Source organism: Spermophilus citellus (assembly GCF_964194105.1).
Source record: "Spermophilus citellus genome assembly, chromosome: 12".
Lineage (NCBI taxonomy): Eukaryota > Metazoa > Chordata > Mammalia > Rodentia > Sciuridae > Spermophilus > Spermophilus citellus.
The window spans coordinates 131,294,020-131,310,085 of NC_138198.1; the positions used below are offsets into that span (position 1 = coordinate 131,294,020).

The window sequence follows — 16,066 nt, forward strand, 5'->3', positions numbered from 1 at the left end:
AAACAGGCCTCATGGCTCCCACTCTTCCCACAGAGCCTGCAGCCCTCCAAGAGAGCTAAAGCTTCATACATGCCAATGGGGGCCCCAGAGCCCAGGTCACCTCCACAGGTGGAGGACAGGCCCAGGTACCCTGGGAACAAGACTCCATTCCTAGGGGTAGGAGTTCCTAGGGCCTGAGGTTCAGAACCAGGAAGCACCCCAACAAATCCTGGGTCTTGGAAAATGGAAGAGAGTAAGCCCATGGTGAGCCTTGAGGGGGGTGAGCACTGTCCTCCAAAATCCATATCCCCATGGGGCCCCAGAATGTGAAACAGGACCTTATTTGGAAATAGGTCTTTGCAGATATGATTAGTTAAGATGAGGTCATGCCAGAGTAGGGTGGGCCCTGAGGCAATGACTGGTATCCTTACAGGAAGAGGAGATACCACATGAGGTTGCAGGTGGAGATCGGAGCAATGTGACCTCAAGCTAAGGGACACCGAAGTCCCCAGAGACTAGAAGCATCAGGAAAGACCCCCCCCGCCCCCCCCCCACACACACACACTAGAGCTGCAGAGGGACTGCAGCTCCATCGACATTTGGTCTTGGACTTCTGGCTCCCAGAACTGTAAGACAATGCTGAGAGCCATAGCCAAGTAGGAATGACGCATGGCACTTTGGGTTGAAAGGTGACCCTGCTCAGGGATTAGGGTGGATCCTGCTGGGAATAGGGCGTATCCTGCTGCCTCAGGCCCGCTCCTTTGGAGTTCCCGTTGAGTTCTCCCGGGGTTCTGAGAGAATCGGCACGCCCGGTAGAGGCAGGGTGTTTCCGGGAAGTGTGTGTAGAGTGTCGGTGAGAGTTCGGGAATAAAGAGTTGCTGTTTGAATCTACAAGGTTTTGTGGTGGCTCGGTGATTTTGTGCCCAGCCAGACTGCGGCAAGACAATACTTTTCCGTTGTTTTAATCACCACCTAGTTTGTGGTGATTTGTTACACCACCCCCAGGAAACTCCTTCAAGCCTCAAATAGCTTTTCCTTGTCCTTGAGGACAATCCTTACCCTGAACACAGCACCTCACTCCTGACAAGCACTTCCCCAGGAAAAGGTTTGCAGGTGCTGTGAGCAGTACCTGGTACTGCAAAGATTCAGGTCCCCAGGCCTACTGGTCCCCACCCACTCAGGACTTGGGAATCTGTTTTGCCAAGCCTCACAGGTGGTTCTCAGTTCCAAACAAATTTGAGAAACTCTGTCTCAGGGGAACTTAGGAGTCTGTCTTAGCCTGGAGGGACAAGGAAATTAACGGTAGATGGGCAATAAGTAATCAGAAGTGGGTGAGAGCAAGTGACCTGGGACACCTGTCAAAGCAGTTTGTGCCTGGGAGGCACCTATTCTCCAGAGCACCCCAACACTGCTGCAGACTGTCACCAGGTGTGATGGAGTGCCAACATGGACTCAGATGTTGAGCCAGCTGCTGACACCTTGCTGTGTGGTGCGTCCAGTGCCTCACTGCTGGGGGAAGGTCCCGTCCCTGGCACCCCAGCCATGGAGTCTGCTCCCAGAGCATTCACAGACTACTCAGGAATCATCACACAGCTCTGGAAGCACAGCTTTGTGCAGAATATACGTTCATGATTTTCCCAAACTGGGATGAAATAGGTATGCACACTGGACACTGGCCTATGTTCGTACCACAGTGACGGTGACCCAGTGAGGGTGTCTGCTTAGCGTCAGTAGTGAGGACATCCCATGACTTGGGCATCAGCCAATGTTGGTGCACATACAGGCTGCTTCTTACCTGCTGTTACTGTGAATGACAGACCACATCCTCATGCCTCTCACCTGCCCCTCAGGCCCTCGGCTGCCTGGTGTGGAGCTGCTGGGTGTGACAGAGTGACTGACAGGCATCTGCCCTCCATCGTTGTGGGATGCAGGCTTACAAAGGCACCCAGGTGTGCAGTGGCCCCGGCCTCCTACTCCTTGGGCCCACGTGGGCAGTGAGCTGCTATCAATAAAAGTAGTAAGTCTATTAAGTTAATCCTAAATAATTCACTTTAATTTTTACTATTGAATTTTATTGGGGCTGGGCTGTGGCTCAGTGGCAGAGTGCTTGCCTAGCATGTGTGAGGCACTGGGTTCGATTCTCAGCACCACGTAGAAATAAATAAAATAGAGGCATTCTCTCTATCTAGAACTACAAAAATAATAATAAATTTATTATAAAATTATAAAATAAAACCCTAAAATCATAGACTTAGTCTCTGGTGTTACCCTGTTCTTACAGTCAAATGTTCAGACTCCAAAGATATTTTTCCCTGAAAAGCAGGGAAGCAATCCTGTTGACGTTTCCCAGATAACAAACTGCTGCTCTCCATTTCTTCTCCATTTATTTCAACGCCACTTTTATTAACTTCAAAACAAATGCTACAGCCACAGATCTGAAATAAGCACTTCACATAGAACTTTTTACAGTTCTGTGTCATCTTGTGGCTTCTCAGATCCAGCAGCTGAGCCCTGGCCTGAGTCAGAGTGAGCCTCAGGCTGTGGACTATTAACAGTGCCCGCAACCTAGGGAGGCATACCCTTCTTTGTGTGTGTATTCAGGAGGCATACAGGACTCAAATATATCTTGTTTCTCATCCTAAATAAATCACAGTAGCACACTGGCACCCATCTAAAGTCAAGAACACAAGGTCCTTTCTGCCATGTCCCCCTCTCCTGCTTTCCTAGATTTCTGTGCATTCAGAGCTTTAAGCCACATGAACCCCCTGGGGTCTGTGTGTTGAAAGCTACGCAGAGGCTGACAGTGGCTGCTGCTGGGCAGCCAGGTTTGGGAGCTACTGCCTGTAGTCTCAGGAGACAGCTCCTTAAAGGGGCTGCTGATTCCTGCAAAGACCCAATGTCACAGCTGGGGCTTCAACTGCACAGTAAATAATTAGTGGGATTCAAAATGTAGTTGATGAAAGTCACATTAAAAAAGTTAAAAGTTTAGATCATGAAAATATTATGACTATTTTATAATAAATAAAAATATAATGTATACGCAAATCTTTTCCCCAATAGAATTTTACAGAAATTTCACAAATGCACAACAATGGAAGAGCAGCACAAAGAGCCCGTGGTAACCACAGCTCAGCTGGCAGCACCTCCTCCCGCAGCCCAGAGGCTGCCCTTGAAACTGGCGCCATGCTAGATGGGAGGCCTGAGGACTGGGCCTTCCTCAGGCACTCACTCTCAGGAAAGCTGCTTCCTGCCTTCCAAACTTACCTTCTGCTCAGTGCTCTGCTTCTTAGGCCCAGTAACAGGAGCTTCACCCTTTATTCCCAATTGTCCTCACACCAGGGAAGTGTGGCCTAATTTCTACATCCTCAGCACATTTTAATAACATTTAATATTTAGTGTTGTATGTTTCCAGGGTCAATCATCATCCCAGCCAGGGCTCAGCAATCAATTTCTTGTTTGTTGATTCCCAAGCAGTTCTATATGCTTGCCTTAGGGCTAACATGTGCAGGAAAGCAAACTCTGTAGAAACGATTATATCCGGCCCAAGGAAACAACTCTGGGCACAGCTGGCAATGAGTCTCCATTAGTTGTCAATCAAGAATGAGACCCAGGGGCTCCTCCTGTGTTCCAACTGGGGGATTCCAGTGACAGTCCAGTGGTCACTGGAGTGTGAGCAGAGGATGGACAGCTCTGGGCTCTGTCCTCAACTCAGGCCCCCTGGGCTTTCTGTTTCTTTTCTTTTTTTTTTTTTTAAGTGTAAAACCTTCTTTTTTTGTTGTTTTTTTTTTAAATATTTATTTTTTTAGTTATCGGCAGACACAACATCTTTGTTGGTATGTGGTGCTGAGGATCGAACCCGGGCCGCACGCATGCCAGGCGAGCGTGCTACCGCTTGAGCCACATCCCCAACCTGGGCTTTCTGTTTCTGAATAACAGAGAAAAGATCCATCAGTGAGTTTTAAATGTTATAACTGAGACTGTCATGCCAGTAGAATTTAGGCTTTACAGAAACAAAAAAAGTTAGGAAATAAATCTGGTCCCACAAGTTGTATTCTTCTTACTTATTAGTCACCATCAGAGGCGACTCCCCAAACATTTTGTTGTTTTTGTTTTGTACTTGGGATTGAACCCAGGGGTGCTCTACCTCTGAGCTACACCCCTAGATCTTTTTTTTTTTTTTTTTTAGATAGGGTCTCACTAGATTGCTCAGGCTGGCCTTAAACTTGTGATCCTCCTGCCTCAGTCTCCAGAATCGCTGGGATTAAGGGTGCACACCATGGTCCCTGGCTCTGAAAAAAGTCTTTTTAGCCCAGTGCCGTAGCACGTACCTATAATCCCAGCAGCTCAAGAGGTTAGACAGGAGTTCAAAGTTCAAAGCCAGCCTCAGCAAAAGCAAGGTGCTAAGCAACTCAATGAGACCCTGTCTCTAAATAAAATACAAAATAGGGCTGGGGATGTGGCTCAGTGGTTGAGTGCCCCTGAGTTCAATCCACAGTACCCACCACCTTGTCTTTTTAGTTAGAAATTTTTCTTAAACATAAGACAGCTGTATAAATATTGTCAATACCTTATAGATAGGTTTTACTTTGGTTTTTATCAAACTAGTATCTATACAATGAAAACAAAAATTGCCATTCAACCAGCAAACTGACATGATCTATTGATTAAAGCATTTTCCCCTGAACTTAGGTCCCGAATTTAACATCCTCAGTCTCCCAGGTCCCTTTTCTCTCCTCCAAAGGCAGGATTAAGAACTGATCCCTGGGCTGGGGATGTGGCTCAAGTGGTAGCGCGCTCGCCTGGCATGCGTGCAGCCCGGGTTCGATCCTCAGCACCACATACCAACAAAGATGTTGTGTCCGCTGGGAACTAAAAAATAAATATTAAAAAATTCTCTCTCTCTCTCTCTCTCTCTCTCTCTCTCTCTCTTAAAAAAAAATATTAAAAAAAAAAAAAGAACTGATCCCTAACCAGACAATGTGGGTGAAAAGCCATACCAGCCAGGGGCTAAAGCATGGGTGCTGTTTCCCTGAAGAGAGGCTCTCAGGGCTCTTGGAGTCTCCAGTTGGTTCTCACTGGGACTGAAGATTATGGTCAAGAAAGTAAAACATGCTTTAAAAAATTCACTGAGGGGGACTCACTCCTCAGGACCGCTGCATCTGAAACAGTTGAGTCCAGACTCAAGCTTGCAATAAAGACTCTTGTGTGGTTGCATAAAAAACAAAAAACAAACAAACAAAAAAAAACTTCATGGGGAAGGGGAAGAAAATCACGGTTTCCTAGGTCCCAGCCATCTTAGCATAAGGGTTCCAGCCTATGACAAGGACTTTGGGAAAACATACACATATAAAACCCACCACCGTGAGTACTCAATGTCCCTGAACTGTGGTCACAGTGTTCTGCAGCCATTGCACCGTTCACCTACAGAACTTCATCTTCCCCAGCCAGACCCCAGCTACCTGACCCCTCCCCAGGGCTGTGCCCATCCATTCCCCTGGCGCCTGTGAGTCAGACTTCTCTAGGATCACTCCTGAGTGAAATCTCACAGCACGTTCCTGCATGTCTGGCTGACCTTCCAGATATTCTGGAGGCCTGCCGACACAGCTCAGGGTCTAGGATGCTCCATTTGGAGTTCACGCTGAGTTCTGTGTGCAGGTGAACACTAGGGTTGCTTCCCTTTCACGACTGTGAATGGCACTGCTGTGAACACAGGTGTGCAAGTGTCTGTTCAAGACACTGCTTCCCACGGAGCACAGAGGTGCACACATGTAGCCCCAGCTACTCTTAGGCTGAGGCAGAAGGATTATGAATTTGAAACCAACCTTCACAATTTAAAGAAACCCTATCTCAAAATAAAATTTAGGGCTGGGGATGTGGTTCAAGTGGTAGTGTGCTTGCTTGGCATGCGCGAGGCACTGGGTTTGATCCTCAGCACCACATAAAAATAAAATAAAGATATTATGTCCACCTAAAACTAAAAAATAAATATTAGAAATAAAATAATGGGCTGGGGATGTGGCTCAATGGGGCTGGGGATATGGCTCAATCGGTAGCGCGCTCCCCTGGCAAGCGTGCGGTCCGGGTTTGATCCTCAGCACCACATACAAACAAAGATGTTTGTTGTGTCTGCTGAGAACTAAAAAATAAATATTAAAAACTCTCTCTCTCTCTCTCTTTAAAAAAGAAAATAAAATTTTAAAATAAAAGTACTGGGGAAGTATCTCAGTGTAGAATGCTTGCCTAGCTTGTGTGAGACCCTGATTCAATCCCCAGTACAAAAAAACAACCCAAATCCTACTTTTTGTCTCTTTTGGAGGTGTTCTAAAGGGTAATAGTGTCATTCTGGATTTTTAGGAGAGTTCCCCAGCCATGCTCCACAGTGCCTGTATCATTTGATGTCCCCCCAAGAGTGCACAAGGTCTCCAACTTCTCTGCATCCTCCCTAATATTTTTTGTCTGTTCGTTTTTTTTTTTATGATAGCTATCCCAATGAGTATGAAGTGGCATTTCATTGTGGTTTTGGTTTGCATTTTCCTAATGAGTAGTGATATTGAGGATCTTTTTTACGTTTATTGAACAATTTATATTTTCTTTGGAGAAATGTCTACTCAAGTACTTTCCCATTTTTTATTTGGGTTGCTTGGGATTTTTGTTGCTATTGTTGAGTAAGTCGAGCCCTTTATATGTTCTAGATGTAGACCCCTTGTCAGATGCATAATTTAAAAGTGCTTTCTCCCACTCTAGGTTGACTTTCCACTCTATTGATAAGAGTTCTTTAGTGCACAAAAAAGTTTTTAATCTTCAGTAAATCCAATTTTTGGACTTGCCTGTGCTTTTGTTGTCATATCTAGAAAATCAGGGGCTGGGGATGTGGCTCAAGCGGTAGCGCGCTCGCCTGGCATGCGTGAGGCCCGGGTTCGAGCCTCAGCACCATATACCAACAAAGATGTTGTGTCCGCCGAGAACTAAAAAATAAATATTAAAAATTCTCTCTCTCTCTCTCCTCTCTCACTCTCTCTTTAAAAAAAAAATAAAAATAAAAAAAAAATAGAAAATCATTGCCAAATCCAGTGTCACCAGCTTTCCCTAAGACTTAATTTTAGCTCTAAGACTTAAGTTTAGGTTTTTGACCCACTATGATCTGATTGTTTTCAAAGCCTAAGATAAGGGTCCAACTTCATTCTTTGCAAATAGAGATTCAGTTTTGGAAATATGTATTTTTTAAAATATGTTTTTAAGTTGTAGTTGGACACAATACCTTTATTTATTATTATTATTATTATTATTTTTATGTGGTGCTGAGCATCAAACCCAGCACCTCCTACTTGGTAGGCGAGCGTTCTACCTCTGAGACCCAGCCCCAGCCCCGGGAAAGATGTATTTTTATGCCCAAGAAAATCAAGCTTTGCTTTATAAGATAAACCACTCACCTGGATCTGCAGGCTGATTGCTGACAACTGTGACTCAGAGCTATCCATGATCTTAAAGGTCCCTGGTCCTCTTCACATAGGACAGGTCAGGAGAGGAAGACACCCAGGAAGAAATCTACAGTCTGCCTGTCTCTTCTGCTGGTCCACAGGGCAGACAGGGAAGGGAGGCAGTGGGAGCTCTGTGCTGTCTTGGGGGCCCTTCCTGGGCCCCTGCTTTTTTAATATTTATTTTTTAGTTTTAGGTGGACACAATAACTTTATTATATTTTTATGTGGTGCTGAGAATCGAACCCAGTGCCTCACGCATGCTAGGCGAGCACGCTACCACTTGAGCCACATCCCCAGCCCCTGGCCCGTGCTTTGATCTTATTCCCCATGTCATACAGTGAGTAACAATATTTGCTTCACATGGGCCATTCATTGTCCAGACTATGTGAACAGCAAGCCCTAGTTCCTCTTCCAGAGATGGCATTCCACATCTCTTCCAGGGAAGTCTTTCCTACCTACCCAAGAAAACTGAACACTCTTGTCTGTCTCGGACGAGTTGTGTCCTGATGATTGGAATTCAGCAGCACTTGAGGACACACACACACACACACACACACACACACACACACACACCAAGGCTGAGCCTCCTTTCTCTCCCACAAGCCCCCAGCCTCACACCACCATGCACCCTGGCCCAGAGTCTGAGGCCTGCTTGGTGTGCTCAGGTTCGGGTGAGTGGGCTCCAGCACACCCAGGAGCCTGGGTCTACAGGTGATTGAGCTGTACTACCATGCGCTATTTCAATCTCCTGGGTCTCAACTGGCCCTATGCACCCCCAGAGCCTGTCTGCCCAGCTCAGCCACCCATTGCCAAGGCCACATTGAAGACTTTTCCACCCCCTGCAACACTTCTAGAACCTCCCTTGAATCAATTCTGATCCAATGGCCTCCTAGCCTGCTGGGTTACTCTCATGACCCCAACCCACCCTCCTCCAGTCAGAACCCCGTTTTTCCTCTGTTCCCAGCTCAGAGAGGGATCCTGGACCCCAGGTTTCCACAGGGTGGTCCCAGTTAGGTCAACTTAGAGCCCACCTGCAGAGCCTCCCTTTTAGGTCTCTGCTTTCAGAGGCCGTGCACGATGTGCATGACAGAGGCCAGTTGACTCCGCCAGTCTGGTCTAAATGAAAGGCCACCAAAGAGGGCCACAGGGCCCTGGAACTGTGTGGCCCTGGAGCCCGGACAACTGGTTCCAGGCGAGAAGTACATGTAGGTGGAGCCAGAGGTCCGGTTTAACTGTCCATAATTCCAGAGGGATGGCCGCGTGAGGCACAAGCGCAGTTGCTGGCCTCCACGGCGTTTCGGGCTGTAGTTGCAGACTGGGTCTTACTGAATCCCGCTGGCCTGGGATTCCCACTAGGTGCGGGCCCTGTCCGCATAGGCGTGGGATGCCAGCAGCGAGTGAGCAGGAGTGTCCCAGGGAAACCAACGTCCCATGTCCAGCACCCTACAGAGAGGCTGGCTCTGCAATTGGCAGTGGCCCTGCCATAAGCACTAAGTTGGCTGTCCTTGCAGTGAGACTAAAGGAAAGGCATGGTCCCAGAACTTTCGGGAAGGAAGGCAGGCTGCCGGGCTGGTTTCGTGCCCGTGGGCTGATGACAGGCACGCTGCCCCACCAGCTGTGGGCGGCAACGCCCAGTACCTCCCATCTCTAGAGATGAGGACACTCTCCCAGGGGCCGTGAAGGGCTCCAGCCAGGAGTCCTCTCTCTCCCCGATGATTTCCCTCTCTTTGCTTAAGCTGGCCTGGGACAGTCCAGGTCCTTGAAACAGGGAAACAGGCTTGGCCTCCTGGCCACTCACCTGCGTCTTCTGTGGGCAGAGGCAACCTTTTCTCCCTAGACCTCCCCACTTGCTCACAGCCACCTTCAAAGAGAAACCAGACGCGGTGGGACAGGATGTTGGCCTGGAGCCTCCGCAGAGGGGGCTGGCCCACTGCCAGCACCCAAGAGCAGCTGCTGTCCCTCACCCTCCAGAACCAGCGTCCTCTTCACAGCCCTCACAGTAAAACATGCCCTGGGCGAGGGTGGGGGAGTGGGGTGGGGGTGGGTGTACATATAAAAAGGACCCTGCACGATGGAACTGCTTTTTTTTTCTTTTAACATTTTTTTAGTTGTCAACAGACCTTTTATTTATTTATATGCAGTGCTGAAAATCAAACCCAGGGCCTCACAGAGCTAGGCAAGCACTCTACCACTGGGCTGCAACTCCAGCCCATGGAGCTGATTTTAACAGCCTCCAGGAGATAATTCACAAGCGGAAGAATGGGAGGTTCATGCTAACCGCCATTACCACCATCTAATGTTGGATTACGTTCACCCAAATTAAGCAGCTTCTTTCCTAAAAAGCAGTCCCCCATTCTCCAAATGCTGAGTGACCGAGGTCCACTTCCTGCTTCCATCTCCAGGCCTCTTCCTATCTCCTTGTGGGTGAACTCACCAGTTCATGTCCTGGGTTGACCTCTGGTCACTTACCATCTCTACTGGTCCACTTTCTTATTTTTCTTTTTTTTAAAGAGAGAGTGAGAGAGGGGGACAGAGAGAGAGAGAATTTTAATATTTATTTATTTTTTCTTAGTTCTTGGCGGACACAACATCTTTGTTGGTATGTGGTGCTGAGGATCGAACCCGGGCCGCACGCATGCCAGGCGAGCGCGCTACCGCTTGAGCCACATCCCCAGCTCCTCTACTGGTCCACTTTCTGGGGTGACTGCCAGTCACTTCCAGTCTCCTCTGATCACTGGTCCAGTACCAAGGGTAATCAGGTCCACTTCCTATCTCCAAGGGTGACACCAGTTCATTTCCCATATCAATGTGGGGGAAACTGATCCACTTACTGTTTCCACAGGTGACCACTAGCCCACTTTCTGTCCCCATGGAGGAAGACTGGTTCACCCCAAAGGTGACCACTGGTCCACTTCTTATCCATACAGGTGACCTCTGGTCTCCTGGATTTCTTTCTCCATGGGTTTGCCATTCTGGACACACTAATGTTTCACTGGTATAGTGTTTTCTTCCTTTTTTACAAAAATATATTCAGTTGTCAATGAACCTTTATTTATTTATTTTTGTGGCGCTGGGAATCGAACCAGGTGCCTTACCCATTCCAAGAAAGCACTCTACCACTGAGCCACAAATCCAGCCCTCTTTCTTCCTTTGGTGCATTTTAATTACATAATAGTGGAATTGGTTGCTAAATATTCGTACCTGCATACATTATAACAGTAATTTGGTCAATTTTGTTCCCAGTTCCTCCCTGTGTTAGTCAACTTTTCATGTTCAAAGTATCCCACATGAACAACTTAGGAGGGAAAGTTTATTTTAGCTCATGGTTCCAGAGATTAAGTCTACGGTAGGTGGACTTCATTGCTCTGGGCCAAAGGTGAAGCAGGATCATGGTGGAAGGCACAGGGATGAGAAGCTGCTAAATTCATGTTAGCCAGAAAGGGACACACACACACACACACACGCACGGGGAGGGGGAATGCCATGGGGAAGTTGAACCCTTCCAGGACATGCCCCCAGGGACCCATCTCCTCCAGCCCTGCCCTACCTGCCTACAGTTACCACCTGTCAGTTCATTCAAACTAGGATGGACTGATTAGCTCTCACAACCAATCATTTCATCTCTTATTCCTGCATCAACACAGGAGCTTTTGAGGGATACTTCACATCCAAACCATAGCACTTCCCTTTCCCTCCCTCCTCCATTCCCCTACTTTATTGGTTTCCCTTCTATTATCACGAGTTCCTCCCCATCTCCCCCCCCCTTTTTTTTCTTTGTAGCTTCCAGGTGAAAGAAGACATATAACCCTTGACTCTCAGTTTGCCTTACTTCACTTAACAAAAACTAGCAAAAATGTTTTGGACATTCATTCACATTGCAGCATGCATCAGTAGTTTGTATGGATAAACCACGTTGTGTGTCCACTCATCTGCTGATGGACAGCTGGGTTGTTTCCACAGTCTGACTTGTTACTTGTTAATAATGTTGCTGTAACATTGGTGTGCAAGTTGCATAGACCCACCTGGCAGTTCTCTCAGGTACACACCTAGAGTGGAATGTTAAATTCTGTTCAACAGGGAGCACCCACTAGCCTGCTTTCCAAAGTGAAGGCATGGTTTGGTGTTCCCACCAGTAGCATGTAAGGACTGCAGTTCCTCCACAGCTCCCTATGCTTATTTCAGCCATAAAGGCATGTGAAATAGGACCTCTCTCATTGGATGTGGGATTGCATTTTCTTGGTGACTATTGAAGTCGACATCTTTGTGTAGCCATGTATTGTTTAAGCACACATTCTGCACCCTGGACATCTAGGGATTGTCACTGGGCTAGGCTTTGGGGCCACTGGGGTGAACCAGACAAACACAGCCCTGCTCCCTCATAGCTACAGCTCTGGAGGTACAGCCATGGGAACCAACAGGTAACTGCTGAGAACATAGCTCTGGGAGATGGCCCACCATTCAGAAGTCAGAGGTTCTGAATGAGAGCAGGGGTCATGGGACATCTTCCAGACTATCCGGGAAAGTAGTGTTGTACATGTGACTGCTGGAACAGGGTGATTGGTTATAACCATAATTAATTCTGAGATTGGCATCCACAGAAATGGTAGATTCCAGGGGCAACTGACTCCATGGCCCAGGGCTTTGTGCGTGTCCCTCATCAAGAGGCAGCTCGTCTTAGTGCATCTACACAGAAGGCAGAAGGGCAGGTGATATGAGTACCAGAAATATAGGTTTATTGACTGTCGGTTATGTTAATTATAATGTGTGTGTTGGATAAAAGATTATAAGCAATGTGCCCATGATGTAATGTGCAGAACTTCTAAGTTGGTGATGTATGAGTCTATACTCCAGACCTCACCCAGTTACTCATCCGCCCCGATCGAGTTCCAGCAACCCGGATTTAAGACACGTCACAGGTGAGCTTCTGGGACCCTTGGGTGTAGGATGTGTGTCTGAAGTGTGATGAGCATCAATAAAATAGGTTTGACTGAATCTAACTGCGCCTCAACTAAGTCCATAATAAGCGCTCTTGGCAGCAGGCGGGGTTGCAGTTTCCTGCCAGCCCGCGGGTTCTGCCACAGCCACACCCAACTGCGCGCCTTGCAAAGGCCGGCGCTTAGCCCTGTCTTGCGCCACTGCGAAGCTCTGGCTGCCAGCTCCTCCCCGGCCACTTCCGCCCCTGGCCGAGGAAGGCCCAAGCTGCGCCACAGGAGCTGGTCCGTCAGTCCGCCCCGCGCCCAGGCCTGGCAGCCCCTGCTCTGGTGGACCCCGGCGAACCCCGACGCGCACATGGACGCACGGACCTCCGAGGGTCCCCACGGGGACCCGCTGCGGGACGCGGTGAGTGGTCCCGGCGGCCCGGACTAAGCAGCCAGAACCTGTGCCTCTTGGAGGAACGCCCCCACCCCTTCCTGGAACCCGTGAAAGTCCTGCCCCACCGCTGGAGCCGGGCTGGTTTTTAGAGCCCCGCCCCAGGAGGGGTGACTTTGGACCCTCTGAGTCTTCCACGTCCCTCCTGCTCTCCTATTTGCCAAAACAGGTTCCAAGCCTGGAAGAGGCAGATAGGTCTACAAGAACAGACTGCATTTTCCTGACCAAGGTAGACGCCCCTGATTAAAGGAGCCAACTAGAGATAAGGATGGCAGATCCGCAGTGAGAAGGCAGACTAGGGGTGCTGGTCCAGTGCTTCCACAGCCAACAAATACAGGGGTGAGGTCTCAGGTCATAAATTATTTAACGTGCAAACTAGAAAGCAGCGCAGAAACGTGAAACGCTAGCTGTAACGATATTCTGCGCAACCTGGCTGATAATACCAACTACAACACCAACACCACCATAGTAAGGAGGATACATAAGCTGTGTATGGCTTCAGTTCCTTGGGGAGCTCTTGAGAGTGACTGAGGCTGCTCTCCGTGCTCCTCTCTAGACTTACATTTCAGCTCTCAGAGGGTAGGTGTGTGCTCATTGCGAGTTAACTGTGTCGTGTACAGATGCAGTTTTGCACAGCCATCTCTTTCTGGTGCTTGGCACCTTTGTCAAAAGCCACTGGAGCCCACGTATTCAGCATCTAAACATTTTGTATTTTCATTTCTCTAAACTGTAGAGCCAAACAAATGAAAAATAAAACTATTCAAAGATGCAGGGGAAAAAAAACTGGAGCATGTATGATGGATTACTTCATTAATAATAAATGTTGAGTACTTTGTGGTTCCATTTTCCAGGCAGAACATCTACTTCAGGAACTTCAAGAACATTTGCAAGCTCTCACTGCAGCATTAAACCTGAGAAATATCCTCTTCTTTCTTTGGTAAACACTAATGCTTTTGGACAGGCACATCTCCATTGTCTTCTGCTGTGGACAAATAGTTGTTTATTTGGATTCTCCAGTATTTACACTTGCCCTCCTAAGGGGCTTTTCCTATGCTGTCAATGCCAGAGGTCTGTGGCAAGTGTGAAGTTCAAGGGCACCACTCTGCTCCTGACCACCTGGTCTGCAACACTTAGAGGACGGTGCTGAAGTCCAATAGGAAGCTAGACACTGCTGTGCCTTTGCTTTGTTTTGACTTCCCCAGCTCACTTTTATTTCAGAAACACAAAATGTTACAAAATTAACACAGAATGTTTCCAATGAGTAAGTTCAGATAAGGGCAAAGAGTGCCTTAAAACTTGCCCAATTTGAGCTCACTTTATTCAATTAAGTGTATTCCTTAAACATTGTGCAAAGTATTTGCATTTGGAAGTGCTTACCTGAAGCTTTTGATTTTGAAGATGGGTTCCCAACAAGGTAAAACATGATAACATGATAAATTAAACCATAAAGTTGTTTTAAAAGTTAAATTTCCATTATATTATGCTCAGAGTTTGGCAGGTTTAAAAGCCAAGTTTCTCACTTCAAGGTTCAAGGTGCACACTAAAAGGGACTCAGGAGGCAGCAAATTTGCATTGACCCTTCATTTTACAAGTTCCTCTCTGTGGAGAAGGTATGGCCTTGAGGGCGTGTCTGTGGTCACTCTGCACCCCAGACCTACATGTGCAGTTTTCCTTGACGTGGCACTGGAAGACATGGGGAATCGCATAGAGGACTTACAGAAGAATGTGAATGTCCTAATGGAGCAGGCTGGGGTTGAAAATTCCACTGAAGAGCAAACAGTAAGTTCATCATTAGGCAACTGTTTGCCTTTTGCATATCTTTTAATTGCTTTCATCTTGAAAAATACAATCCCATATTTGTTCACTGTGAAAATACTGTTGCTGTATTACTGAAAAACCATTAGAAACAAGACATTTCCAAATGCTGTAATCCAATTATACCAACTGAAACACTCTTTTCTATAATTCCTTAAAAGTGCACATTTTAGATGAAAAATTCCTATTTCAAAGTTGGATTTTATTAGGGTACTTTTCATCCCTACTCCTTAAATTAGTCTTCAGCTAGAACACAAATCACAGTGAACTAGAGACTGGGATTATAACTAGTAGTTCCTGTTTAGATAACTTATCCATGTCACACACTGAAGTCCTATGCACAGAAAATCCTTAACACATTTCCTGAGTGGCCCACAGGGCGTGGGTCACCCCACAATGGGAACTTTCCCATGCTAATGCAGTCTTGAGGATGCAAACAAATTCCTAGCTCCAGGTAGCTTTATTAAGGTAAGTATGCATATTATCATGACAGTACTCCAACTATGACCATCTTTTCATTGAACAATTTAAAGGCCTTCGTTTACTCACAGTTGCTATCCTAAGTCAGATATCAAATTATGGCAAATTATCCCTTCTTGTCCTGCTAAATTATAGTTGCCTCTGTCAGTGACATTAATCGCAGTAAGTTATTCTAAGCAGAGTCCACACTGATGCCATTGGACTAAAAAGGCCCTTGTATCATTTGTTTTTCTGAGTGCTAAATTTTGCCTACATAACAATGTTGTAATAATTATAAGAAATTAGGATACTTTACTAAAAACTGTATTCGGATGTATTTACCTGTAAACTGGAATCCAGATCACCTAACTGCTTTCAAATTTTTTCTTACAGACCTGAAGATGTTATTGGACAAGTCCCGTGAAACTAATACAATGAACACTTTGAAGGAGTAATCATCTATGTAATATGGATTTTGATTCTCAGTTCTTAATTTTAAGATTATTTTTTTTGGGGGGGGGGGTCCTGGGAATGGAACTCAGGGCCTCAGCATGCTAGGCCCTGAGTTGCACCTCCAGTCTATCAGAATTCTTTTTTTTTCCCCTTTGAGTTTTAATTGGATGCAATACCTTTATTTTATTTATTTTTATGTGGTGCTGAGGATTAAACCCAGTGTCTCGCACATGCTAGGCAAGCGCTCTACCACTGAACCACAACATCAGAATTCATTTTAACAAATAAAAAGATTAAAAGAGGGCTGGGGATGTGGCTCAAGCGGTAGTGCACTCGCCTGGCATGCGTGCAGCCCGGGTTCGATCCTCAGCACCACATACAAAGATGTTGTGTCCACCGAAAAATAAAAAAATATTAAAAAATTTCTCTCTTTAAAAAAAATTAAAATAAGAAATAAGAATTCAAAAGGTGGTGAACTACTTACCACAGATAGCTGCAAACAATGGAGAAAT

The 16,066-nt window shown here is 46.7% G+C and overlaps 1 protein-coding gene and 1 long non-coding RNA gene across 2 annotated transcripts; one reads left to right on the plus strand and one right to left on the minus strand.

Moving 5' to 3' along the window:
• Positions 1-3,580: 3,580 nt before the first annotated feature.
• LOC308631700 lies at positions 3,581-9,936 on the minus strand. The gene is made up of 3 exons (XR_014018309.1): positions 9,256-9,936; positions 7,410-7,544; positions 3,581-3,904 (listed from the first exon to the last, which is right to left on the minus strand). It is a non-coding gene; the product is annotated as an uncharacterized lncRNA (long non-coding RNA).
• A 2,668-nt stretch (positions 9,937-12,604) lies between these two features.
• Positions 12,605-16,041, plus strand: HSBP1L1 (heat shock factor binding protein 1 like 1). Its single transcript, XM_081263143.1, has 4 exons — positions 12,605-12,797; positions 13,679-13,745; positions 14,494-14,606; positions 15,495-16,041. Exons 1-4 carry the CDS (start codon positions 12,747-12,749, stop codon positions 15,498-15,500), a joined length of 237 nt encoding a protein of 78 aa, XP_081119269.1. The 5' UTR covers positions 12,605-12,746; the 3' UTR covers positions 15,501-16,041.
• Positions 16,042-16,066: the final 25 nt, after the last annotated feature.

Coding starts and splice junctions, on each gene's coding strand:
- HSBP1L1 (XM_081263143.1), top strand. CDS start 12,747: ATGGACGCACGGACCTCCGAGGGTCCCCACGGGGACCCGCTGCGGGAC. Junction 12,798..13,678: donor GGGACCCGCTGCGGGACGCG/GTGAGTGGTCCC, acceptor TCCATTTTCCAG/GCAGAACATCTACTTCAGGA. Junction 13,746..14,493: donor TGCAGCATTAAACCTGAGAA/ATATCCTCTTCT, acceptor CTACATGTGCAG/TTTTCCTTGACGTGGCACTG.